Source organism: Symphalangus syndactylus, chromosome 10, assembly GCF_028878055.3.
Source record: "Symphalangus syndactylus isolate Jambi chromosome 10, NHGRI_mSymSyn1-v2.1_pri, whole genome shotgun sequence".
In the NCBI taxonomy this organism is placed as follows: domain Eukaryota; kingdom Metazoa; phylum Chordata; class Mammalia; order Primates; family Hylobatidae; genus Symphalangus; species Symphalangus syndactylus.
In genome coordinates this window covers 115489846-115517761 of record NC_072432.2, presented here as the reverse complement: position 1 = coordinate 115517761, position 27916 = coordinate 115489846, and the positions used below count along the sequence as shown (strand labels likewise).

The window sequence follows — 27916 nt, the reverse complement described above, 5'->3', positions numbered from 1 at the left end:
TTATTTCCAGGATATATTTTTAGATGAAAAAAGCAAAGTATGGCTGGGCACAATGGCTCACAAATGCAATCCCAGTGCTTTAGGAGGCTAAGGCAGGAGGATCGCTTGAGACCAGGAGTAAGAACAACCTGTGCAATACAGCAAGACCCTATCTCTACAAAACATTTAAAAATTAGCCAGATATGGTGGTAGCCTGTAGTCCCAGCTATTCAGGAGGCTGAGGCAGGAGGATCCCTTGAGGCGAGGAGTTTGAGGCTGTAGTGAGCTATGATCATGATCGTGCCACTGCACTCCAACTTTGGTGACAGAGTGAGACTCTGTCTCTTAAAAAAAATAAAAAGTGCAAGAGTAGCTGTAGTATGCCACCCTCTATATAATAAAGAAGAAGATATATGAAATTCATACGTATGTATCTACTTTGTACATAAAAAATGCAGGAAAGATAAACCAGAAACTAAAGAGATTGGTTACCTACAGCAGGCATTCAAGCACCAAATAGACTATGAAAAGAATACTTGTTTAAAACAAGAAGGGAGAGTGTGGCCTTATTTGGTCTGAGGTGGCAACATGTGCGTTGGGAGACTCAAAAGTAGTAGATCACTCTCCACATGTCTACTAGTGACCACAAAAGCACTGTATTGATTTTGAGGTTACAAATCAATTTTAGTAAGGAGACATAGGCAAATCCGTAAATACAGAACCCATGAATGATGATAATCAATTGTATCACCAATTACGAAATATTCTGTATATATTTCATGGCCTCAAAACACAAGCAAAAATTAAGAAGCTGATATGGTTTGGCAGTTTCCCCAGCCAAATCTCAAATTGAATTGTAGCTACCAGAATTCCCACACCCAGGGGACAGTAACTGAATCATGGGGGCTGGTCTTTCCTGTGCTATTCTTGTAACAGTGAAAAAGTCTCATGAGATCTGATGGGTTTATCAGGGGTTTCCCCTTCTGCTTCTTCCTCATTCTTGCCACCACCATGTAAGAAGTACCTTTTGCCTTTTGTCTCCCGCCATGATTCTGAGGCCTCCCCAGCCATGCGGATCTGTTAAGTCCAATTAAACCTCTTTTTGTTCCCAATTTTGGGTATGTCTTTATCAGCAGCATGAAAAAGAACTAATACAGAGGCCTATGTTGAGAAACAGATAAATCAATATAGTCATGCACCACGTAATGCTGTTATAGTCAACAACACACCACATACAGGACAATGGTCCCATAAAATTAAAATGGAACTGAAAAATTCCTACATCCTAGTGATGTAGCCATCATAATGTCTACATGCAGGCATTACTTACATATTTGTGGTGATACTGATGTAAAAAACCTACTGCACTGCCAGTCGTATAAAAGTATAGCACATACAATTATGTACAGTACATAATACCTGATCATAATAAATGGTACTGGTTTGTGTATTTACTATACTATGCTTTTAATAATTATTTTCAAGTTTGTTCCTTCTATTTACAAAAGAAAAAGGCTCATTGTAAAACATCCTCAGGCAGGTCCTTCAGGAGGGATTCTAGCAGAAGGCACTGTTATACGACATGACAGCTCCATGACTGTTACTGCCCCGAAGGCCTTCCAGTGGGACAAGATGTGGAGGTGAAAGACAGCGATATTGATGATCCTGACCCTCTGTAGGCCTAGATGCGTGCGCATGCGCACGTGTGTGTGTCTTCATTCTTACCAAAAAATTTTAAAAGTAAAAAAAGTTTTAATAAAGCTTATAGAATAAGAATATAAGGAAAAAATATTTTTGTACAGCTGCATAAGTCTTAGGCCTTCACATACACTCATAATACCACTTGTAAGCTAAGTGGTATTACAAGAGTCAAAAAGTTAAAAAAATTAAAAATCTTTCTTTTTTTTTTGTATACTAGGCAAAGAACTTTATTAACCTTTGTTTCAAACTTGATTCCCAGGATTCTTCAGCTTAATTAGCTGCAAAGAATGAATTGTGTATAAGCAAAAACTGAAAAGAGCTGCAGTGTCCAAGGAGCTTGGGCTTAAAAATATTACAGATCTAGATTTTATCAGATCCATAAACAAAAATTTCTTAAAAAGCAGTCATAATATAAAATAGCAGCTCCCAGTAACTTCTTCAAGTTTTATCTTCAGAAGTTGACTCAATTCAGTTTGCCTCATTCTTGGAAGCCTCATCAAAATTCTCCACAAGATCTGGAACTTCATCGTCATCCTCTCCAGTAGCAAGTGGTGCTTTTCTATTCACAGACTGTTTGGGCAGAGCTTCAGCCAGTCTCCTTAAACTAGTCAGTCTGCACCAAGCTGGTTTAAGATGCTGGGTAGCATTTCCATCAGCTGCTTTGTCTCAGCATGGCCTGTAATGGTGAAAGTGTTTGCTGCCATCTCTGTTGTTAAAGTGGATCACTGTTCCCTGGTTTGTAAACATATTCACCTCTTCAATACCAGAGATATTGTTTACCTCTAACTTCTTTAAGGAGAACTGAAGTTTTTTTATCATCTGCTGTGGCTGTTCTATGAACCACCTTCTTCTTTCTGCGAGCCATTCCTTTCCCACCAATGCACACTTGTGCCTGCAGTTTGGCAAGTTTTTCCTGGCTCATAATTGTTTGTTTCATCTTCTTGGAGTGGATAAGGGGCCACGTGGGGGGCTAGGGTTGGTGCTCGGGGGTCTTGGGTGGACCACCAGCTGAGATTAGGTGGACACACATGGGGATGCAAGATGGCAGCTCAAAATTAAAAGTCTTATAAAGTAAAAAGTTACAGTAAGCTAAGGTTAATTTATTATTGAAGAAGGAAAAATATTTTTTAATAAATTTAGTATAGCACAAGTGTACAGTGTTTATAAAGTATCTGGTAGTATACAGCAATGTCTTAGGCCTTCACATTCACTCATCATTCACTGATTCACCCACAGCAACTTCCAGTCTTGTACAATCCATTCATGATAAGTACTTTATACCGGTATCCCATTTTTTTTTTTTTTTTTTTTTTTTTGAGACGGAGTCTTTCTTTGTCCCCCAGGCTGGAGTGCAGTGGCGCGATCTCGGCTCACTGCAAGCTCCGCCTCCCGGGTTCACGCCATTCTCCTGCCTCAGCCTCCCGAGTAGCTGGGACTACAGGCGCCCGCCAACACGCCCGGCTAATTTTTTGTATTTTTAGTAGAGACGGGGTTTCACCATGTTAGCCAGGATGGTCTCGATCTCCTGACCTCGTGATCCGCCCGCCTCGGCCTCCCAAAGTGCTGGGATTACAGGCTTGAGCCACCGCGCCCGGCTCACGGTATCCCATTTTTTATCTTTTTTTTTTTTTTACTGTATCTTTTCTACGTCTAGATATGTTTAGACACACAATAGAATTACCCTTGTGTTACAATTGCCTACAGTATTCAGCACAATAACATGCTGTACAGGTTTGTAGCCTGGGAGCAACAGGCTATACCATATAGCCTAGGTGTGTAGCAGGCTATACCATCTAGGTTTATGTAAGTACACTTTATGATGATTTCACAACAGCAAAATCGGCACTCATTTCTCAGAATGTACCCTCCTTATTAAATGATGCATGACACTGTAATGGTAGTTGGAAATTTTGACACACTGCTGAAAGTAACTGATAGTTCAAGGAGACAAAAATAGTCAAAGTTATAAAGAACAGCTCAACAAGTAGAGAATACACATTCTTTCTAAGTATATATGGGAAAATCACAAAAATCTACTCTGTATTATACCACAAGGAGTCTCAATAAATTTCAAAGAATGAGTATTATTCCAATAATTTTATTTAATCAAATTACATTAAATCAATAATAACAAAATACTAGCTCTAAAAAAATCCCATACGACTGGAAAGAAAAAACATACTACTTCATTATTTTAGGGTTAAAGAGAATTCTTTTTTTTTTTTTTTTTTTTTTTGAGACAGAGTCTCGCTCTGTTGCCCAGGCTGGAGTGCAATGGCGTGATCTCGGCTCACTGCAAGCTCCGCCTCCCGGGTTTACACCATTCTCCTGCCTCAGCTTCCCGAGTAGCTGGGACTACAGGCGCCCGCCACCACGCCCAGCTAATTTTTTGTTTTTTAGTACAGACGGGGTTTCACCGTGTTAGCCAGGATGGTCTCGATCTCCTGACCTTGTGATCCACCCGCCTCGGCCTCCCAAAGTGCTGGGATTACAGGCGTGAGCCACCGCGCCCAGCCAAGAATTCTTAAAATATAAAATACTGAATGATAATGAAAGCAACACATGTCCAAATCTGTGGGACTCAGATAAAGCAGCACTTAAAGGGCAATGTATAGTGACAATTACACTATTTTTTCATTAGATTTGCAAATATGATTGTATATGTTTAACTTATCTCTGAAAGGTCATATAAGAAACTCCTAAGAGTGAGTGCAAGAGCTGAATGGCTGGCATATGAGATGCTTAATTTCATTAGTAATCACAGAAACATTAATTAAAACAGTAGAATACTACTTTATACCCATTATATTGGCAAGTATTATAATACGAGATAAAATCATATTCTGGAAGGAGGGATGTGAGGAAATAGGAATTCTTCAGTGCTGCTGGTAGGAATAGAGACTTGCACAGCCATTCTGAAGAGCCATCTGGCAATCAATGCTCAGTTCAAGTATGAATGCATACACCCTTTCTCCTGGCAATCCCATTTTGTTCATAAACCCTAGAGACATTAAATCATGGTAGATTTATATGAGGGTGTTCATCATAGCAGTGTTCATTTTAGAAAGAAATTGGAGGTAAACTAGGTGTCCACCAAGCAGAAGGGAGAACTAAAGTGTCATAGATAAATACTGTGAAATTCTATACAGCAGGCAGAAAGCAATCAACTAGAGGCAAGTATAGTAGTAACCTGGATACATCTCATCCCATTAATATACCCAAAGGATTATAAGTCATGCTGCTATAAAGACACATGCACATGTATGTTTATGGTGGCACTATTCACAATAGCAAAGACTTGGAACCAACCCAAATGTCCATCAATGATAGACTGGATTAAGAAAATGTGGCACATATACACCATGGAATAATACGTAGCCATAAAAAATGATGAGTTCATGTCCTTTGTAGGGACATGAATGAAGCTGGAAACCATCATTCTCAGCAAACTATCGCAAGGACAAAAAGACCAGCCACCGCATGTTCTCACTCATAGGTGGGAACTGAACAATGAGAACACTTGGACACAGTTAGGGGAACATCACACACCGGGATGTGGGGTGGAGGGAGGCAGGAGGGATAGCATTAGGAGATATACCTAATGGTAAATGATGAGTTAATGGGTGCAGCACACCAACATGGCACATGTATACATATGTAACAAACCTGCACGTTGTGCACATGTACCCTATAACTTAAAGTATAATAAAAAAAAAATATATATATATATATATATATAAAAACAGTGGTAAGTGAAAAAAGTCAACAGTATAAATAGCACTACAACAGTGGTTCTCAAAGTATAGTCACATTCATCTCAAAGTGTGGTAAACAGCATCACCTGGGAACCCGACAGAATATAGATTGCCAGGTTCCACCCCACGCCTGATGAGTCAGAAACAGGGTCAGGGCCCTGCAACCTGTGTTTGCACAAGCTTTCCAGGTAATAATGATGTACGCTAACATTTCAGGACCACTGGACAGCACCATATCATTTATGCAAAACTAAAATATTTTATCCATAAAAGCTCTATATATTAAAAAATTAATATATTAGATGTATTGGCTCGGCATGGCAGCTCACGCCTGTAATCCCAGCACTTCGGGAGGCTGAGGTGGGTGGATCACGAGGTCAGGAGATCCAGACCACCCTGGCTAACATGGTGAAACCCCGTCTCTACTAAAAATACAAAAAAAAATTGCTGGGCGTGGTAGCATGTGCCTGTAATCCCAGTTACTAGTGAGGCTGAGGCAGGAGAATTGCTTGAACCTGGGAGGCGGAGGTTGCAGTGAGCCGAGATCGTGCCACTGCACTCCAGCCTGGGAGACAGAGCAAGACTCCATCTCAAATTAGTGAATATATATATTTATTTATTTATTATATATATAATATATAATATATACTTATTATATATAATATATAACATATACTTACTATATATAATATATACTTATATATAATATATAATATATACTTATTATATATACTATATACATATTATATATAATATATACTATATACTTATATATAATACATACTATATACTTATTATATATAATACATACTATATACTTATTATATATAATATATACTATATACTTATATATAATATATACTATATACTTATATATAATATATACTATATACTTATATATAATATATACTATATACTTATATATAATATATACTATATACTTATTATATATGATATATACTATATACTTATTATATATGATATATACTATATACTTATTATATATGATATATACTATATACTTATTATATATAATATATACTATATACTTATTATATATAATATATAATATATACTTATTTTATATATATATATGCTGTCCCTCTCACTAGAAAATACAGTAAAGGACTTTGCTTGTGCATCTCCATGTTAGATCCCCAGAATCTAACACAGGCACTGTTGACAATCTGAGAATCATTCATTCATATATATTAGATGTATTCTGAATCATATATTAAATACAGTAGAAGCATGTGTATACTGGGGAGAGGGAGTAAGGAACTCAGAGATCACAGATAAGGACAAAAAGAATAAAACAAAAAAGAGGGACTTTGCAAAGACTGGTGAGAAATGTGCCATGACCTGAGGAGCTCAATCAATTCAACTGAGACTTTCCCACCTCCTCAAAAAGGAAAGACTTCAAAATCCTGAATCCAAATGTTTCTCAGTATGCCTAATCTAATTACTGACATCTCTTACCTATATTACTAGATTAAATCCTCACTGGTCTCCCTGCACCTGCTTTTGGGCTCCAAAAGTCAATTGACCTTCTAACAGTCAAAGTAATTGTTTTAAAACATAAATGTGAATACGTCACTCCCCTGCTCAAAAAAAAAAAAATTCCTCCAATAACTTCCTAGCACATTCAGAATAAAAGCCAAATGCACTGACATGGTTTACTAGGCCTGACGTCATCTACCTGCCCCACTCTCTGCACCTCTTCCATCTCTCCCTTACTCATTATTCTGTCTAGCCTCGATAGCCTCATTACTATACATGGACTGCCCTAGACTTGCTTCTGCCTGTAAGCTTTTACACTGGTTGTACCTCTGCCTGGAATGTAGTTCCCCTGATCTATGCACAGCTTGTTCCTGCAGGTCATTCTGTTCAACAATTGCCTCTTCAAAAGAACCTGCCCTGATCACTCCATCTAAGTTAGCTGCTTCTGTCCCGCTTTAGCTCCTTCCTCTGATTTGGTTCCCATGGATGGTAAACAAATATATGATGCCGTCCCTCTCACTAGAAAATACAGTAAAGGACTTTGCTTGTGCGTCTCCATGTTAGATCCCCAGAATCTAACACAGGCATTGTTGACAATCTGAGAATCATTCATTCTTCGTTGTTTAGGAATCTCCTACACATTGCAAGGTATTTTGTATCCCTGAAACCTGTTTATCAAATGCCAAAAGAAACTTTCAGTCATTGTGACAAACAATTCAAACACCATTGTACGTAATTATGAGTGCATCTAAAGCATAGGTTCTGAAAAATAGAATTGTTGCATTAAAGCATATACACATTTTGAAACAGACATTGCAAAATAATCATAAAGCTTAAACATGTAGACACATATAAATAAATAATCTTATGTGGCTTTAGTCTTTTGAGGGGTTAAATTTCATTACCAAGATACCAATTTTCACAAAATATTCCAAGGAAAAATTATATTACATCACTATATAAATTTAGAATGCACTTCTCTTTTCTATACCTACCTTTCCCAACCAAGAACACAATATATCTTTTGATTTATCTGGGTATATATTTGTGCCGTCTAACTCATCTTTTTGAGGTAATGAGATATATAAAGGCACAATCCACCCATAGTACAATGTCATTTGGTGATGTGCTTCTTGGCCTCCAATTTCAAGTTTTATTTCCTTATTTTATATATCAGGATGCAACTGTACAATTGTCTTGTATAATTCAATTGCAAGGTCATGATTATCAAGAGATCTGTTCAACCACTCAATTACTTTTTCCTTCTATGTGAACAGAATTTTTACTCTGCCTCCAGAATCATTTCTATGTGTCAATACCTGTTCATCAATTGGTCATCTAATAACATTTATATCACCTGCTCATCTGATAACATTTTTCTCTTTGGCGGCTTCTGTGCATTTAATACACTATATCTTTGCTGAAAATGTTCCCGTTAATCTTTTCTTTTCTCACAAAATCAATTAAAGAAAACTAAAATTTAGCTTCCTCTCTCACAGAGGAAGAGGAAGCACTTTGTTTTTATTTTTATTCTCTTTAGACGGAGTCTCACTCAGTCACCTAGGCCAGAATGCAGTGGCATGATCTAGGCTCACTGCAATCTCTGCCACCAGGGTTCACGCGATTCTCCTGCCTCAGCCTCCTGAGTAGCTGGGACTACAAGCACACGCCACCAAGCCTGGTTAATTTGTTGTATTTTTAGTAGAGACAGGGTTTCACCATGTCGTCCAGGCTGGTCTCGAACTCCTGACCTCAGGTGACCCTCCCTCCTTGGCCTCCCAAAGTGCTAGGATTACTGGGGTGAGCCACGGCGCCCAGCCAGCACTTTGTAATAGGTACAAATAAAGAGGGAACATCAAAAGGCTCAAAGAAAAATAAAACTTTACTATTCTGTTTTATCAGTGGCAGAAGTATTAAAAATGTTCTACTCTTTGATCAGTTACTTCATGTGTGAGAAACTGATCTAAGTATCTGAAACGCCATCACGGATATATTCAAAAAGATGTTAACTTTAGCAATGTGCAGAATGGAAATAATTGGAAAACAACCTTGTACCATTTTATTTTTATTATTATTTTTTTAATTTAGTATTAAACGAGTTTTATTAGTGGTCTGAAGAAACTCCCCAGGCCTCCACAAACAAGTTTATTGCAGGTCTGAAGGAACTCCCCAAACCTCTGTGATTTAGCAGGAGACAAGAAAAGGGCCCCCAGCACCTAGACCCCTTTAGATTGAGTGAATTTACTGAGGTTCCAGAGGAAGGTCTTCAGGACTCAGACTTAGTTATAGATTAAAAGAAGTTAATCACTTATGTATTTAGATGAATGCACACTTCCACATACACATACAGCTTAGAAGGTACATAAGCTCAGGAAAACTTTGTAATTTTGAGTTGATCTGGTGATAATTTCCAGGCCATTTCCCTGTAACCAGTTGCAGAAGTAAAAACTCTCTTCCTCCCGAGTTCATCTGGGTCTTGTTACTGAGCCACGAGAAATAGCAGCCCGCCCCTCAGTTTGGTCTGGAAACACACATACAGATTATTGTGCAGACATAGTCTGTAAATTCCTAGGAATGGAATGACTGTCTATCTGATTTGTGTATGTTTAACCTTTAAGAAACTGTTAGATTTTCAAAGAAGCCATACCATTTTTCATTCCTACAAGTATAAGACTTCCAAGTGCTTTATATCCTCACCAACATGTGCTATTTTTAACCTTTTTAATTTTAGCCATTCTCATGGATATGTACTGGTATCTCATTGTTGCACTGATCTCCCTGATGACCAAACAGTGGAGCATCTTTTCCTATGCTAATTGACCATTCATGTATCTTCTTTTCTGAAGTATCTATTCAAGTCTTTTGAGAAATTGTTTCATTGTGCTGTTTATCTTATCAGACTGCAATATTTATATATATATATATATGTGTGTGTGTGTGTATGTTCCCTATTTGGAGATGACAATCTTCAAAACGGTGAATATATATATATATACACATATATACACACACATACATGTATGTGTTTGTGTGTGTGTGTGTGGGTGTGTATACATATATATATGTCCTAAGAATCATTAGACATATATGTGAGTATCTATTTCTGGATTCTGTCTTCTCTTCCACCGATATATATTCTTTTTTTTTTTTTCACCAAAACGCATGATCTTGATTTTCATAGCTATAGAGTAATTCTGGAAATAGGTAGTGAATTCATTCACCATTATTCTTTTATAATATTGCTCTTTGATTATTCTTGGTCATTGACATTACCATATAAATGGTAGAATCAGCTTGTAAATTTCTACCAAAATGCCGGTTGGAATTTTTATTAGAATTGCATTGGATCTGGAGATCAATTTACGAAGAACTGACTTTTTAAACATAAAAACTCTTCTGATCCATGACAAGGTTTATCTCCCCACTAATTTAGTTCTTTCATAATTTCTCAAAGCAATTTTTTGTAGTTTTTGGTGTACTGGCCTTACATAAATTTTGTTGACTTTCCTTTTTTTTTTTTTTTTTGAGACAGAGTCTTGCTCGGTTACCCAAGCTGGAGTGCAGTGATGCGATCTCAGCTCACTGTAACCTCTGCCTCCCAGGTTCAAGTGATCCTCCTGCCTCAGCCTCCCAGGTACCTGGGACTACAGGCACATGCCACCACACCCAGCTAATTTTTTTGTATTTTTAGTAGAGATGGGGTTTCACTGTGTTAGGCATGATGGTCTCAATCTCCTGACCTCATGATCTGCCCACCTTGGCCTCCCAAAGTGCTGAGATTACAGGTGTGAGCCATGGTGCCCAGTCTGTTGAATTTACTTATAAGCACAACATGTATTTAGATGTTACTTTAAATGAACTTATATTATTTCATTTTCCAAATGCTCATTGCTAATATACAGAAATACAAAAGACCACTTATGTTGAGAGCTTACATTCTGCAACACTACCACTCACTGATTAGTTCTGGTAGATTTTTGTAGATTTCTAGGATTGTTACCATACACAGTCATTATCTGTGAATAAAGACAGCTTCAATTCTTTCTTTTCAATCTTTTCAATACTTTATTTATTTTTCTTACTTTCCTGCATTGACTTAGAGCTGAATTAAAAGAGTAACAACAGGTATTCTACTTTTTTCTCTGATTTAATAGAAAAGCATTCAATCTTATGCCATTTAATATAATGTTACCTGTGGGTTTTTCAAATCTGCCCTTAAGGGGTTGGAAGTGTTGTCTTCTGTTCTTATCATGCTGAACGTTTTCTGGGGTTTGTACCATTTAAATACAAGTGATATCGAACCCAATTTGCTGTTGTGTAAGATATTTAAATACCTCGTAAAGCACAAAGTCTGGGCCGGGCACGGTGGCTCATGCCTGTAATCTCAGAACTTTGGGTGGCTGAGGCAGGCAGATCTCCTGAGGTCAGGAGTTTGAGACTAGCCTGGCCAAAACGGTGAAACCCAGTCTCTACTAAAAATACAAAAATTAGCCAGGCATGGTGATGCCTGTAATCCCAGCTACTCGGGAGGCTGAGGTAGGAGGATCACTTGAACCTGGGAGGTGGAGGTTGCAGTGAGCCAAGATGGTGCCACTGTACTCCAGCCTGGGCAACAGAGTGAGACTCCGTCTCAAAAAAAAAAAAAAAAAAAAAAACACATCAAATCTGGAGATGAGATGTCCAGGTTTGGTGTACTAGCTCAACATCTTCACCAAGAAACCAAGCCCTCCGTAACTCCGTGATCTGCGATTCACAGGTCTGCTTTTCCTCCTTAGTCATGTCATCTCTTCATAGTCACAGTATGGCTGCTACAGTACACACATCCACATATGAAATGAAATGGTAGAATGGGGGTCCAAAAGCTTCAACCTTGCAATAGTCTTTTCATCAAGAAAGTGTGTTTCCAAAAGCAAACAAACAAAAACCCAGCAGAGTTCCCTTTATATATTACTGGTTAAAAGAAAATCCAGTGTTTACCCCTAGACCAATCATTAGTGACAGGAAATTGACCCTCTTGACTAGTTCAGACCACTCAGAATTCATTCCCTGGGGCTGGGATAAGGGCCTTCCTTCCCTGAGATCAAAGCTTCTCCCTGCAACCCCAATCCCATCTATCTGAATAAAATAGAGATTTTTTTGTAAAGAAGACAGAGGGAAAATGTACACAGTAGCATGACCTGCTATAAACCTATTTTTCCAACAGTAGAGGAATGGTGAAATAAATTAAGGTATTTATATCATTAACTACTGTGAAAGTTGATCATATGAACTGGGTTATTCCTGTCATACCCAACTAAAACAGAGTCAAGAGGGCAGGGGGGGAAGCACTCAGGACATATAACATTGCCCCAAAAATGTAATTCTCTGCAAGCACGTCTGCCGAAACTGCCTGCTATTACTGGAAACCAGTTTTATCTAATGGCTACTGAAATGATCTGCTGAAATTCTAAGGCTAATTTTACCCACTGCCATCACTCACCAATCAAAACTGGCAAGCTCTCCAGAACCTTACTAGTGCCAATGAACTTTCTCAAAGAGCAACACGTAACATTTCTCTTTTTCATAAAACCTCTAACCTTCTCTTTGTTCTTCGGACATACCATTCTGTCTGCGTGCATGCTCTAAATTGCAATTCTTTCTTCACAAATAAAACATCTTAATTTCAGAGATTCATCTCTATGTTTCATTTGACTTTGACATACTTGGTCAAGTATGAGTCTAAGGCTGACTCATCTCAGAGAAGATCAGCAGCCACTGGAACTACAGTATGAGGTAGCCACACTGGGGACCTCTGAAATCCACCCCCTCCCCTACCAGCTTCTGCAAGTTGCCTCTTTTTCCTTAGTGAGTCATTCTTGGTCTGAACTCCCGATTTTGGTTGAGTTCTGTTTTATTTGGGATTTGGATGGGACGGTGTCTTTCCCCTTCCCATCTGATCTGGCTGAGAGATCTCCTATTAACGAAGACTCTTTTCCTCCTTGTAGACCCTGGCTGTGGGGTCTCAGGGAAGGGATTTTTCACTTTGGGTTGAGGCCTTAGGATCTCTTTTCTTTCAGTTGGAGAAGGCTTCTTATTGTCCTTCTTGGTAAGTGGGTACTTTATTTTCCCATCTGTGCTTGCGTTTATTTGGCCTTTGCAAATTCAGTGCTTACATTTAATCGGTTTTTGTGTATTTGGGATTAAACCAGAGCACCCACAATAAAATGGGCTCTCAAAATTCAAAGACATGCCAAGATATTTTCTGGGATTCCAGCCGGTAACATGTTCAAACATCGTAAGGATCATTCAAACAGTCTGTTGTTCTTTAAACTAAAAGACCACAGTTATAAAATAATATACTCCAAATAAGATATGCATATCTCATTGATATTTTGAGGCTAAAAAAAAGGATTCAGGACTCAAAGAACGACTCACTACAAAATATTGCCTCAAAGCTAGCTGAAACACTTTCCTCTCTCGAGCTTTCCCCTCCCCCTCTGCCTCCTCTTATCTTTTTCTAAACTAAACTCTCTTTTTTCAAAACTCTTCAGCTATTCTGGCATACTGACCATTTAAGTAAAACACTTAAAACCAGCAGATATTAAAGAAAATCATTTTGATCTCCATGCTGTTTCCTTTGCAAAAATGAAATTCCCATGTAAAGATAGCCTGCCCATAGTAAAAGGAATGGCAACACTTTTAGCTTCAAGGATAAAGAATTGAGACCAATAAAATACTGAACAGACCTTGTTAGAAGATAATTCAGTCATATTTCCACAATTAACTATTCTGTGTCGAATCCAGTTTATTGGTAACTGACTCAAACTACTTTACTCAAAATTTAGTTCACAACCCTTATAATACTGCCTGTTTTAAAACAGAACATTAAGTTTGGCCTTATTCCATTTTGTCAGAAAGATAATCTGGATCCAAGTGTTTTTTATAAATTGGTGAGTGTTTTACTATCTCATGACCAAAACTCTAAAACAAAAGCCATAAGAATTTATTTATAAGTATGTATATCTGTGTAGATATGCTTATATTATATATATATATATATACTACGTTGTATGCTGTGTCTACATAATCAAATGTCATGTAGTCAGCCAGAAATCCCTAAAAAAAATTATTCTGATTGGTTTAAGTAAATGAGTGCTCATATAAAATATGTAGTAATTAACCCAAATGATTTTTCAGTTCTCGTGACTTAAGTAAATCTTTGATAAATTAATTGCTTTTAAAATTGTTGATAAAAGCTGGCTGTGGTAGCACATGCCTGTAATCCTAGCACTTTGGGAGGCTGAGGTTGGAGAGTATCCTGAGGCCAGAAGTTCGAGGCCAGCCTGAACAACACAGTGAGACCCATCTCTAAAAAAATAAAAAATAATAAAAAATTACCCAAGTGTGGTAGCACACACCTGTAGTCCTAGCTAATTGGAGTGGCTGAGGCAGGAGGATTGCTTGAGCCCAGGAGTTCAGGGTTATAGTGAGCTATGATTGCACCACTGCACTCCAGTCTGGGTGACAGAGCAAGACCCTATCTCTTAAAATTTTTTTTTAATTATAAGATAGGCATAAAAATGTGTTTTTTATTGAGAAATAGAATAATTTTGTATGACAAAGAATCTTATGTGGCAAATTTTCATCCTAAAATAAAATGGCTATTTAAGAAAGGAGATACAGGACAAAGCAGAAAGTCCAAGCATGTCATTAATGGTCTGAGTGAAATTGTAATAGGGTTTCTGAAAATGGAATTTATAAATGGAATTTTGTATGTGATCAAGCTGGCTATAATTAAAATAAAATGACATATGGGGCTGGACGCAGTGGCTCACGCCTGTAATCCCAGCACTTTGGGAGGCCGAGGCAAGCAGATCACAAGGTCAGGAGATCGAGACCATCCTGACTAACACTGCAAAACCTTGTCTCTACTAAACATACAAAAAATTAGCCAGGCTTGGTGGCACATGCCTGTAGTCCCAGCTACTCAGGAGGCTGAGGCAGGAGAACGGCGTGAACCCTGGAGGCGGAGACTGCAGTGAGTCGAGACTGCGCCACTGCACTCTAGCCTGGGCAACACAGCGAGACTCCGTCTCAAAATAAATACATAAATAAAAATAAAAAAATAAAAAATAAAATGACATATGGTCTTGCTAAAGATTGAGCTTTGATAGTAAAAAGACACTAATAAAAAACTAAAAAATTTGGTCTCCTATGGTAGAACAGGGCTTTTCTTAAAGTATTGAATTTCTCTTAGTAAAACTGCAAGAGGTTTTGATACTTAATTCTGAAATCTGTTTCTTTTCGAAACTTTTCAGATGTATACCTCAGAAGTTCAAATTCTGCTGTCCTTCACTGCACATGATTGCAAGTCATATATTATTGCCTTCTGTTCTTTCTCCACTTGAAAAAGTATATTTTTTTGCTTGGCTAGAAGGTGACTCTCTCCAACTTTTTCATCTGCTCCTATAACTTTTTTTCTCCTATTCTAACTCTACTGTTATGATCTGACACTAAGAGGTTTATCTCAAAAGCCTAAAAAAGCAATGTTTTCCTCTAATGTATCTTGGCTTTTCTTGATGTAGCTGAATTGCAACACTCATAATCTTGGGCACATTCTTCCTCTGTCTGATTAATTCAAGTACTCTTTTCATCAGGTTTGATTTCCAGGTTATGTAAGTGAACATCACATAAGAAGAAATGACCATACCACAGAAGGTTTTTCTTCACCTTTTTGGTAGCTTGTTTAAGAAACAAAACTTTTATATGCTTCATTCAGGACATAGGAATGGGCAAAGACTTCAAGACTAAAACACCAAAAGCAATGGCAACAAAAGCCAATATTGACAAATGGAATCTAATTAAGCTAAAGAGCTTCTGCACTGCAAAAGAAACTATCATCAGAGTGAACAGGTAACCTACAGAATGTGAGAAAATTTTTGCAATCTATCCATCTGACAAAGGGCTAATATCCAGAATCTATAAGGAACTTAAGGCTAATATCCAGAATCTATAAGGAACTTAACCAAACTTACAAGAAAAAACAAACAATCCCATCAAAAAGTGGGCAAAGGATATAAACAGATACTTCTCAAAAGAAGACATTTATGTGGCCAACAAATATATGAAAAAAAGCTCATCATCACTGCTCATTAGAGAAATGCAAATCAAAACCACAATGCGATACCATCTCATGCCAGTTAGAATGGCAATCATTAAAAAGTCAGGAAACAACAGATGCTGGAGATGATGTGGAGAAATAGGAACGCTTTTACACTGTTGGTGGGAGTGTAAATTAGTTCAACCACTGTGGAAGACAGTGGGGCAATTCCTCAAGGATTAGAACCAGAAATACCATTCGACCCAGCAATCCCATTACCGGGTATATACCCAAAGGATTATAAATCATTCTACTATGAAGACACATGCACACGTATGTCTACTGCAGCACTATTCACAATAGTAAAGACTTGGAACCAGCCCAAATGTCCATCACTGATAGACTGGATAGAGAAAGTGTGGCATATATACACCATGGAATACTATGCAGCCATAAAAAAGGATGAGTTCATGTCTTTACAGGGACATGGATGAAGCTGGAAACCATCATTCTCAACAAACTAACACAGGAACAGAAAACCAAACACCACATGTTCTCACTCATAAATGGGAGTTGAACAATGAGAACACAGGGAGGGGAACATCATACACTGGGGCCTGTCGGCAGGTGGGGGGCTAGGGGAGCGATAGCATTAGGAGAAGTACCTCATGTAGATGACAGGTTGATGGATGCAGCAAACCACCATGGCACATGTATACCTATGTAACAAACCTGCATGTTCTGTACATGTATATCAGAATTTAAAGTATTTTTTAAAAAAAAAAGGAAACAAAACTTTCACATTTCATCAAGATAATTTCTGTGTTGCCCTTATTAGGTATTTTATTACTTAGGAAAACTAAGCTTTAAGGAAGCTAACGTTTTCACATCCATGTAACTTTCTGTATTACTTTGGAAATCTTTTGATTATCACTGGCTGAAAGAATATTATTATTATTATTATTATTATTATTATTTATTTTTCTTGAGACGGAGTTTGGCTCTTGTCGCCCAGGCTGCAGTGCAGTGGCACGATCTTGGCTCACTGCAACCTCTGCCTCCCAGGTTCAAGTGATTCTCCTGCCTCAGCCTCCCGAGTAGCTGGAATTACAGGCACCCGCCACCACGCCCGGCTAATTTTTTGTATTTTTAGTACAGACGAGGTTTCACCATGTTGGCCAAGCTGGACTCAAACACCTGACCTCAGGTGATCCACCCGCCTCGGCCTCCCCAAGTGTGGGATTACAGGCATGAGCCCACTGCGCACAGCCAAATGACCATTATTTTATAGTGACCTGTGTGATTCTGTTTCGATCAGATGTTCTGAGCCCTTTGACATCTTTGACAAACATCCCCAAAATCAAATCCTCAATTAAGTCTTTTTTTGTTTTTTATTTTTATAGAAACAAGGTCTTGCTCAGGCTGGTCTTGAACTCCTGGACACAGGTGAGCCTCCCATCTAGGCCTCCCAAAGCAGTGGGATTACAGGCTTAAGCCACTGTGACCAGCCTCAATTAAGTACTTTTGACCTAAAATTAACTTTGGGGCTGGCTGCAGTGGCTCACACCTGTAATCCTGGCACTTTGGGAGGTGAGGCAGGTGGATCACCTGAGATCAGGAGTTCGAGACCAGCCTGGCCAATATGGTGAAACTCCATCTCTATCAAAAATACAAATATTAGCTGGGCATGGTGGTGGGGGGCTGTAATCCCAGCTACTTGGGAGGCTGAGGCAGGAGAATCACGTGAACCTGGAAGGCAGAGGATGCAGTGAGCTGAGATTGCACTACTGCACTCCAGCCTGGGTGACAGAGTGAGACTCTGTCTCAAAAAAATAAAATTAAATTAAATTAACTTTGGGATTTTCCAGTTCAGCTCCTGGAAAGGCTCAAAAGATCTATATCTCTCATCTTACAGAAATATGAAATGATCAGGCTCGTTTAGTAAATTATGTAAGAAACTGTTAAATGGTGATACTAGATCTTCTTTCAGTTGCATTTATGGGTATGTTGTTAATATAAATGTTTCAAAAATTGTATAACTCATAAAAATCTAATACGTTTTCAGTCTTAATTCGATTATTGTATCCTAAAATGCTATCTATAATAGAAATAACAAAATTCCTTATCAATCATAAACTTTCATCAGATTTTTAACCATGGCTGTTCTAAGCTTTTGTCATCCACAGTTACTGTTTTGTCTCTAAAAACATGCACAATCAGATTCATGGAAAAGACTTCAACAAGTACTCTTAAATATAGGTTGCTGATAACATTAAGTGCAATAGGCTAAATAAAAATTTCCACAACTCTAATAAAGAAACTGACGGACTCATGAAACTACTAATGGAGATCAAGCAGAATATAAATTGATTACATGAGATTAAGTAAAACTTGTTAGCTCTCCAGAACCTTACTAGTGTCAATGAACTTTCTCAAACAGCAATACATAACATTTTTCTTTCTCATAAAATCTAACCTTCTCTTTTCTTCAGACATACCAAAGACCGCTCAGTCTGTGTGTATGCCCCAAACTGCATTTTTTTCTTTTTCTTTTCTTTTTTTTTTTTTGAGACAGAGTCTCGCTCAGTCACCCAGGCTGGAGTGCAGTGGGGCGATCTGGGCTCACTGCAACCTCCACCTCCCAGGCTCAAGCCATTCTCCTGCCTCAGCCTCCCAAGTAGCTGGGATTACAGGCGCCCACCACCACACCTGGCTAATTTTTGTATTTTTAGTAGAGACGAGGTTTCACCATGTTGGCCAGGCTGGTCTTTTTTCTTCCCAGATAAAGTGTTTTAATTTCAGAGATTTGTCTCTATTTTATTTGACTTTGACACTACACTTCTGGAGAAAACAATACAGAAAAATGCTTTCCATACAATCTTGAGTGGAAAAAGAAGATCAGACAAGGAGCATACAAAATGCTCTCAATTTTCTTATAAACAAAATATATACAAATGTAAAAGAAGAAAAAAGGCTGCAAGAAAGTAAAATAAAGCATTAACAGTGATTATCTCTGATGTGTAGAAAGTTTTTTGTTTTCTAGATTCTGCATTTCCCAATTTTTCTATTAAAAAATAAATTATTTATAACAAAACATTTTAATAAGAATTCCATGACCTTATTTTCATCTATTAAACAAAAACATCACACTCATGGCTATCAAGAATATTTATTAAAAAATTATTTTTCAAGCTATAGCCTATAGAGGCTTATAATCTGAGTGGTTTATAAATAAGTGACTTCCAATGAACACTCAATAGATCTCATACTTCAGTTTTAACACTGGTATAAAATGTCATTGTCACCTTAAAGTTTTGATTCATTTATCTCTGAAGTTATTGCAGAAAAAACCCTTTAAGTTAGCAAACATCTAATTAACAGGATAAAGCTAAATACAAACTATGATTTATTAACATTCATTCATTCAACATATATTAACTGTGTGCCTACTATGTGTTAGGCACTGTGCTAAGTCCTAATATGAAAAACACTGTTAATTCAAGAAGCACATTTTATATTATACCAAAAGTCTATTCATAAGTGTATTTTTTTCTATTAGACTGGAAGCTCTTACAGAGCATAAATTTTATTATTTATTTTATTCTCATAGCCTGCCATAAAGTTGGCACTCAGGAAACTTTATTGATGAGTGAGGAAAAAAATGCATAACACAAAATATTCTGAACATGATGTATGTGCACAAAATCATTGGTGATATTTTCTATGTGCTTTATTGAATGTATTAATGAATTAAAACTATTTTAAAGCTATTTTAAGTTATATGTGTTAATCAGAAGATAATTTGGCATAATAATTTATCATTAAAAAGTTGTTTGGTGGCTCATGCCTGTAATCCCAACACTTTGGAAGGCCAAGGTGGGTGGATCACGAGTTCAGGAGTTCAAGACCAGCCTGGCCAAGATGGTGAAACCCCATCTCTACTAAAAATACAAAAAAATTAGCCAGGTGTGGTGGCAAGCACCTGTAATCCCAGCTACTCGGGAGGCAGAGGCAGAGGATTGCTTAAAACCCAGGAGACAGAGGTTGCAGTGAGCCGAGATTGCACTACTGCACTCTAGCCGGGGCAACAGAGCAAGACTCCGTCTCAAAAAAAAAAGTTGTTTTATTGCCAGGTGCAGTGGCTCACACCTGTAATCCTAGCACTCTGGGAGGCCAAGGTGGGTGGACCACGAGGTCAGCAGTTCAAGACCAGCCTGGTCAAGATGGTGAAACCCCATCTCTACTAAAAATACAAAAAATTAGCCGGATGTGGTGGCAGGCGCCTGTAATCCCAACTACTCGGGAGGCTGAGGCAGGAGAATCACTTGAACCTGGGAGGTGGAGGTTGCGGTGAGCTGAGATCGTGCCATTGTACTCTAGCCTGGGCAACAAGAGTGAAACTCTGTCTCAAAAAAATAAATAAATAAATAAATAAATAAATTTTTAAAAAGCTGTTTTATTAAATACAATGACTAGCCAGGCACAGTGGTGTGCATCTATAGTTCCAGATACCCAGGAAGCTGAGGCGGGAGGATGGCTTGAATCCAGGAGTTGAAGGCTGAGGTACGAAATGATCGCACCTGTGTATAGCCACTGCACTCCAGCCTAGGCAACATGGCAAGACCCCATCTCTAAAAAAATAAAATCAGACAAAATGGCTAATTAGAAATTCAGTAAGTTTTGTATTCTTCTAATCTTTACTGTCTAAAACCTTCTCATGCTAGCAAAAACAGAAAGAAATAAACTGAACTCAATGTGTCTTTCTAACATCCATACTTTCTTTTTTTTTTTTTTTGAGACAGCGTCTTGCCCTGTCACCCAGGCTGGAGTGCAGTGGCACAATAGTCCACTCCAACCTCTGCCTCCCAGGTTCAAACAATTATCCTGCCTCAGCCCCCCAAGTAGCTGGGATTACAGGCGCCCACCACCATGCCTGGCAAATTTTTGTATTTTTAGTAGAGATGGGGTTTCACCATGTTGGCCAGGCTGGTCTCAAACTCCTGACCTCAGGTGATCCACCCACCTCGGCCTGCCAAAGTGCTGGGATTACAGGCATGAACCATTGCGCACGGCCCCACATCCATACATTTGACTTACTGTCTACTGAAACATGCATGATATGAATGGTAACAGGGAAGCTCTTCAATGATGCAGTCCGCAAGGATGATCTCCACCTATTCCCTGTACCTATTTAAAGACCTTGGACATTTACTGAGCAGCAGGAAAAATGGGCTTTACCATTTTCTCAGTTTATACCTTTAACTTTTGTCCTCAGATTTGACACTAAATGAATTTTGTGCACTGGCAACTAACATTGAACTTTTTTTTTTTTTTTTAAGACACAGTTTCGCTCTGTCACCCAGGCTGCAGTGCAGTGGCGCGATCTCGGCTCACTGCAAGCTCCGCCTCCCAGGTTCATGCCATTCTCCTGCCTCAGCCTCTCAAGTAGCTGGGACTACAGGTGCCTGCCAACACGCCCGGCTAATTTTTTGTATTTTTAGTAGAGACGGGGTTTCACCGTGTTATCAAGGATGGTCTCCATCTCCTAACTTCGTAATCTGCCTGCCTCGGCCTCCCAAAGTGCTGGGATTACAGGCATGAGCCACCACACCCGGCCAACATTGAACTTTTCTGATTGATGAATTTAGATTGCCTATCTAACTGAAAACTAAAAATCCATTTTGTTGCTTATTTTTTCTATAGCAATAGAGCAACTGCTGCTCCTTTGCTTGGGCATCAGGTGAGAGAGCTGACTTGCATTTAGGAATCAGGCTGCATGACAACAAACCTTTAACCACCAGAAACACACTTAGTAGAGTGAGATTCTCACACAAAGAGGGCAGGCAGGACTATAGACAGCAAAGACAGAAAGCAGACTCAGTTTCTCAGCTCATGGTTATTCTTGGTCACATTACAAATCCTATTACCCACACTATTTCAAAAGTTTTTTTCTCTTTTATTTGCCAGCATGTAGAGTTGAATCAATAAACATTAAGTACAAATGTGCTGTGGTTCCACTGTACTCAAGTCCTTGCGTAAAGTTCTAAAGTAGTTTTATCTTTTACACATAAAAGCTTCTATTTAATTCTAACCATGTTCCTATCTTGCCATTTTCAAAATATATAAAAGGAAAGTATAAGTTTTCATTAACTACATCTCATTTTTCCCCTTCGGTAAACATTTATTAAGTGCTCACTATGTGTACCAGTACCAGACATTATTCCTACAAAAAGCTTAGTGCTTATTTAGCACTGGCAGTTAATCTAAGTGTTAATTGTAGCTCAGGAGCTTATGGTCTTATAATTAAGGTCAACTAATCTAAACCCCATTTAGGGTGAACAGCAATTTATGTCATTTTTATACAATCCTGTATACTATCTTCAAGAGGAAAAGTTAGTGAATATTTAACTATTTGTAAAATTGGGTTAATATTAATATATAGCCTATTTGTCAGATTTTCTACTGGTTTTAAAAAAGGAATAACTGGGCCGGGCGCGGTGGCTCACGCTTGTAATCCCAGCACTTTGGGAGGCCGAGGCAGGCGGATCACGAGGTCAGGAGATCAAGACCACGGTGAAACCCCGTCTCTACTAAAAATACAAAAAAAATTAGCCGGGCGTGGTGGCGGGCGCCTGTAGTCCCAGCTACTCGGAGAGGCTGAGGCAGGAGAATGCCGTGAACCCAGGAGGCGGAGCTTGCAGTGAGCCGAGATTGCGCCACTGCACTCCAGCCTGGGCGACAGAGCGAGACTCTGTCTCAAAAAAAAAAGGAATAACTGTTCTATCAATGAAAACATTTCTACTACTTTAATTTTGAAAGTAACAAAGTTTATAAATTCTGCCAGAGTTCTCATTTTAATTTCTTCTGCTGAAGAATGGAAATCATCTTTTTTTTTTCTTTCTATTATTGTACTTTAAGTTTTAGGGTACATGTGCACAATGTGCAGGTTTGTTACATATGTATCCATGTGCCACGTTGGTGTGCTGCACCCATTAACTCGTCATTTAGCATTAGGTGTATCTCCTAATGCTGTCCCTCTCCCCTCCCCCTACCCCACAACAGTCCCCGGAGTGTGATGTTCCCCTTCCTGTGTCCATGTGTTCTCATTGTTCAATTCCCACCTATGAGTGAGAACATGCGGTGTTTGGTTTTTTGACCTTGCGATAGTTTACTGAGAATGATGGGAAATCATCTTTTTTAAAAGACAATATAATAGTCCCAACATATCCAGTTTAATTTTTACCTCTATACTGAAATAGCCTCTGTCCACATAGTCACCCAGAAAGAGGTAGCGTGTGTTACTAGGTGATCCTCCAACTTCAAATAACTTCATTAGGTCAAAGAATTGTCCATGAATATCACCACATACTAGGAAAAAAAAGGTATAAAGTGAGGTGAGAAATTATATCTTAGAAGACAAAGGGCATTACACCAAAAGGGATCACAGTTTAACTTCTAACTTAAATCACTCTAGCTTTTGACAGGACTGCTATATAACTGTAGTCAATCTATTCATACTAAATAGTTCTACTGGAAATATGAGACAGTTAAAATTGTATTTCTTCAATTAACAACAAATATCCTAACCAATCCTGACTGTCTCATAATTTCTAGAAAAATTATCACACCACTTTTTAGCTGGTTATTTATAATTATTTCTCAAAACTGCTCATGCAAATCTATACCGTAAAAAGTATCATGCAAAGACTTTTTATACCTGTGATTGGAGCATCTACTTCTATCATAGTCTTCTCTTGCCTCAGGATGGCAGCCCCATCATTGATTATCTTTAAGGCTACTTCCTCTTCCAGTCGTCCTTCCTTTACCAAATGGTTTTTTAAAACATCAACTTTAGGTTTCCCATTCTCAAATACTTCCTTAAAAGTAAGCCGTTGGGTTGGAGGAAAGGGGACAGCTACAAAAAAAAAATAATAATAATTTAAAATATTTAAATGTATAGAGAACAGAACACAATTCTTTTACGTGACAAATTAAACCTAATAAATCACCATGATTTCACATCCACGGCACCAGTACGTTGTAAAAAAATTCTAAGATACTATGTATCATAAATGATCAATTCTAAGTATAAAAAGGTCACAGTCATTTTAAATATTTGTGTGTGCATAAATTATAATGGTTTTTGTTGTTTTTTTTTTTTTGAAATGGAGGCTTGCTCTTTCAACCCAGGCTGGAATGCAGTGACACGATCTCGGCTCACTGCAACCTCCGCCTCCTGGGTTCAAGCAATTCTTCTGTCTCAGCCTCCTGAGAAGCTGGGATTACAGGCGCATGTCACCACACCTGGCTAATTTTTGCATTTTTAGCAGACACAGGGTTTTACCATGTTGGCCAGGCTGCTCTCGAACTCCTGACCTCAGGTGATCCACCTGCCTCGGCCTCCCAAAGTGCTGGGATTACAGGCGTGAGCCACCGAGCCCAGCCCTGTGTTTTACACATAAACATGAAAGACTTGAAGCTGATTCAGGGAACAAGTTATAAATGAGACAAGACACTAGATGATATGAGTATCTTTGTTTTTCCATCTATACAAAAGGTGTTAAAAATGAAACTATGGTTAAAGAAAAGTAGTCACAATACTAAAATGGCATTTATTTCTCCTATAGAACTGACCTAATGACACCTACATTTTAGAAGTCTTGGCCGGGCACCATGGCTCACGCCTGTAATCCCAGCACTTTGGGAGGCTGAGGTGAATAAATCACCTGAGGTCAGGAGTTGAAGACCAGCCTGGCCAACATGGGTGAAACCCCGTCTCTACTAAAAATACAAAAATTAGCTGGGTGTGGTGGCGCACACCTGTAATCCCAGCTACTCAGGAGGCTGAGACAGGAGACTCACTTGAACCCGGGAGGTGGAGACTGTAGTAAACCGAGATCACGCCACTGCACTTCAGCCTGGGCGACGAGCGAAACTCCATCTCCAAAAAAAGTAAAAAACAAATAAAATAAAATAGAAGTCTCACTGTAGTTCCTCATCAGGGGAATTGTGTATATATACTTTATTCTTTTTTTTTTTTTTTTTTTTTTTTTTTTTTTTTTTTTTTTTTGAGACGGAGTCTTGCTCTGTCACCCAGGCTGGAGTGCAGTGGCGCGATCTCGGCTCACTGCAAGCTCCGCCTCCCGGGTTCACGCCATTCTCCTGCCTCAGCCTCTCCGAGTAGCTGGGACTACAGGTGCCCGCCACCACGCCCGGCTAATTTTTTGTATTTTTGGTAGAGACGGGGTTTCACCGTGGTCTCGATCTCCTGACCTCGTGATCCGCCCACCTCGGCCTCCCAAAGTGCTGGGATTACAAGCGTGAGCCACCGCGCCCGGCCTTATACTTTATTCTTAAAAGGCAGTAGCTTAGGCTGGGCACAGTGGCTCACGCCTGTAATCCCAGCACTTTGGGAGGCTGAGGCAGGCAGATCACTTCAGGTCAGGAGTTCAAGACCAGACTGGGCAACATGGCAAAACTCCAACTCTACTAAAAATACAAAAATTAGCCAGGTGTAGTGACAAGTGCCCATAATCCCAGCTACTCGGGAAGCTGAGGCAGAAGAATCACCTGAACGTGGGAGGCAGAGGTTGCAGTGAGCTGAGATCGTGCCACTGAACTCCAGCCTGGGCAAAAGAGCAAGACACCGTCTCAAAACAGAATAAAACAAAAGGCAGTAGCTTAATGTACTTTGTTACTGATAATAACAAGAACACTACTACCAAGATGGAGCTATGTCTGAGAATAATTTGCTGTAGTAACAGAGCATAAAAGAATGGATAAGGGGCCGAGTGCGGTGTGGCTCACGCTTGTAATCCCAGCACCTTGGGAGGCCGAGGCAGGTGGATAACCTGAGGTCAGGAGTTCAAAACCAGCCTGGCCAACATGGTGAAACCTTGTCTTTACTAAAAATACAAAAATTAGCTGGGTGTGATGGCACACACCTGTAATCCCAGCTACTTGGGAGGCTGAGGCAGAAGAATTGCTTGAATCTGAGAGATGGAGGTTGCAGTGAGCTGAGATTGTGACACTGTACTTCAGCCTAGGCGACAGAGCAAGACTCCATTTCAAAAAAAAAAAAAAAAAAAAGCGGATAAGGGAAGTCCAGTTATGTTTTCTAATCTGGAAATGCTAATAACTACCTTCAGTTTACATTAGGTACAAAGTTTATATATATAATATCATGGAGAATTAGCAACTTCATTTAATATTTTTAAATTGGTTGTTGTCTTGTTATGTGCCTACTTTATAAGTCTACTTTAGATACCCTGGGATCTAACAGCCACAAGTCTCTTAACCATAAATTTAAAAGGAGGCGTTCAATTGAATTTCTGATATATGTCCAATGGTTCCACTTCCAGCTTTATGGAACCAAGTTTAAGAACCAAGTTGAAATCTATGGGTATTTTTAAGACTTAATCTAGCCATACCATATTGTATCATTTACAAGCAAAGAAAGTCCTATTGTAAGTTTCGTCATGCTTTCAGCTACTACTTGACTCATTTTAACTACTTAAATTTCACTGAAAAAGCGGTAGCAGCTACCCAACCAGTAAAATAACTAAATACAGTTGTGTGCCACAAAATGATGTTTTGGTCAACAATGGACTGTAGTTAAATGGAGCTGAAAAACTCCTGTCATCTAGTAACGTTATAGCCACAATAACATCGCAGGAATTGACTAATGAGTTGGAACTGGAATAGGAATGCACAGCTGAAGCAGCAGCAAGAGAGATGGAAGTTTGCTGGAGAAAGAAAAAGAACCCCCAACAAAATTCACAGTGAAGGGTTTGGGAGAAGCTTTTGCAGACCTCAACAAACTCCTTAAGAAGTGTGAAAACATGGACCCCAAAACAGAAAGGTTTTCATTAATACACAGGAATGTTCATGCTGCATTAACTGCTTACAAACAAATCTACAATGAAAAATAGAAATAAACCAAGCAAAACACCATGGGCAAATTTCTGAAAATAGTGACATCTCCTCAAGAAGAGCCTCAGGCAGGTCCTTCAGGAGGACTTTCAGAAGAAGGTATTGTTATCCTAGGAGATGACAGCTCCATGCCTGTTACTGCTCCTGAAGGTGTTCCAGTGGATCAAGATGTAGAGGGGCAAGCCAGGGATATTCATGATCCTGACCCTGTGTAGACCTAGGCTCAGTGTGTGTGTGTGTGTGTGTGTGTGTTCATTTTTACCAAAATATCCTAAAAGTTAAAAAAATTTTAAACTTTTTAAATAGAAAAAGCCTGTAAAGATATAATGAAAAATTATTTTCTATAGCTATACAGTGTACTTGTGTTTTAAGCTAGGTGTTATTACAAAAAAGTCCAAAAGTTTTTAAAAATTGAAACATTTATAAAGTAAAAACTTAACAGTAAGCTAAGTTTAATTTATTATTGAAGAAAGAAAATTTGTTTGTTTTTGAGATAGGATCTCGCTCTATTGCCTAGGCGGGAGTGCAATGGCACTACCATGGCTCACTGCACCTTCAACCTCCTGGCTCAAATGATCCTCTCACCTCAGCCTCCCAGTCCTCAGCTGGGACTACAGGTGTGCGCCACCATGCCTGGCAAATTTTTGTATTTTTTGTAGAGATGGGGTTTTGCCATGCTCCCCAGGCTGGTCTGGAACTCCTGGACTCAAGTGATCTGCCGACCTCAGCCTCCCAAAGTGCTGGGATTACAGGTGTGAGCCACCATGCCCAGCCAAGAAAAATTTTTTTTTAATTTAGTGTAGCCTAAGTGTTCAGTGTTCATAAAGTTTATAAAGTCTCCAGTAGTGTACAATAATGTCCTAGGCCCTCACATTCACTCATCACTCACCTCCGACTCACCCAGAGCAACTTCCGGTCCTGTAAGCCCCATTCATGGTTAAGTGCCCTGTACAGGTGTACCAGTTTTTAC

At 38.8% G+C, this 27916-nt stretch overlaps 1 protein-coding gene and 1 pseudogene across 4 annotated transcripts in view; both read right to left on the bottom strand.

Annotated features, from left to right (window-relative positions):
* PPP3CC (protein phosphatase 3 catalytic subunit gamma) overlaps nt 1-27916 on the bottom strand; it is a 108480-nt gene that overhangs the window by 47771 nt on the left and 32793 nt on the right. For all 4 annotated transcript variants that reach the window (XM_055295640.2, XM_055295639.2, XM_055295641.2 and 1 more), the window contains exons 2-3: nt 23732-23929; nt 23258-23382 (exon numbers count right to left, since the gene is read on the bottom strand). In XM_055295640.2, coding sequence (XP_055151615.1) covers nt 23258-23382; nt 23732-23929 — 323 coding nt within the window. The remainder of the gene's footprint in view (nt 1-23257; nt 23383-23731; nt 23930-27916) is intronic.
* LOC129491387 (transcription factor BTF3-like) lies at nt 1869-2646 on the bottom strand (annotated as a pseudogene).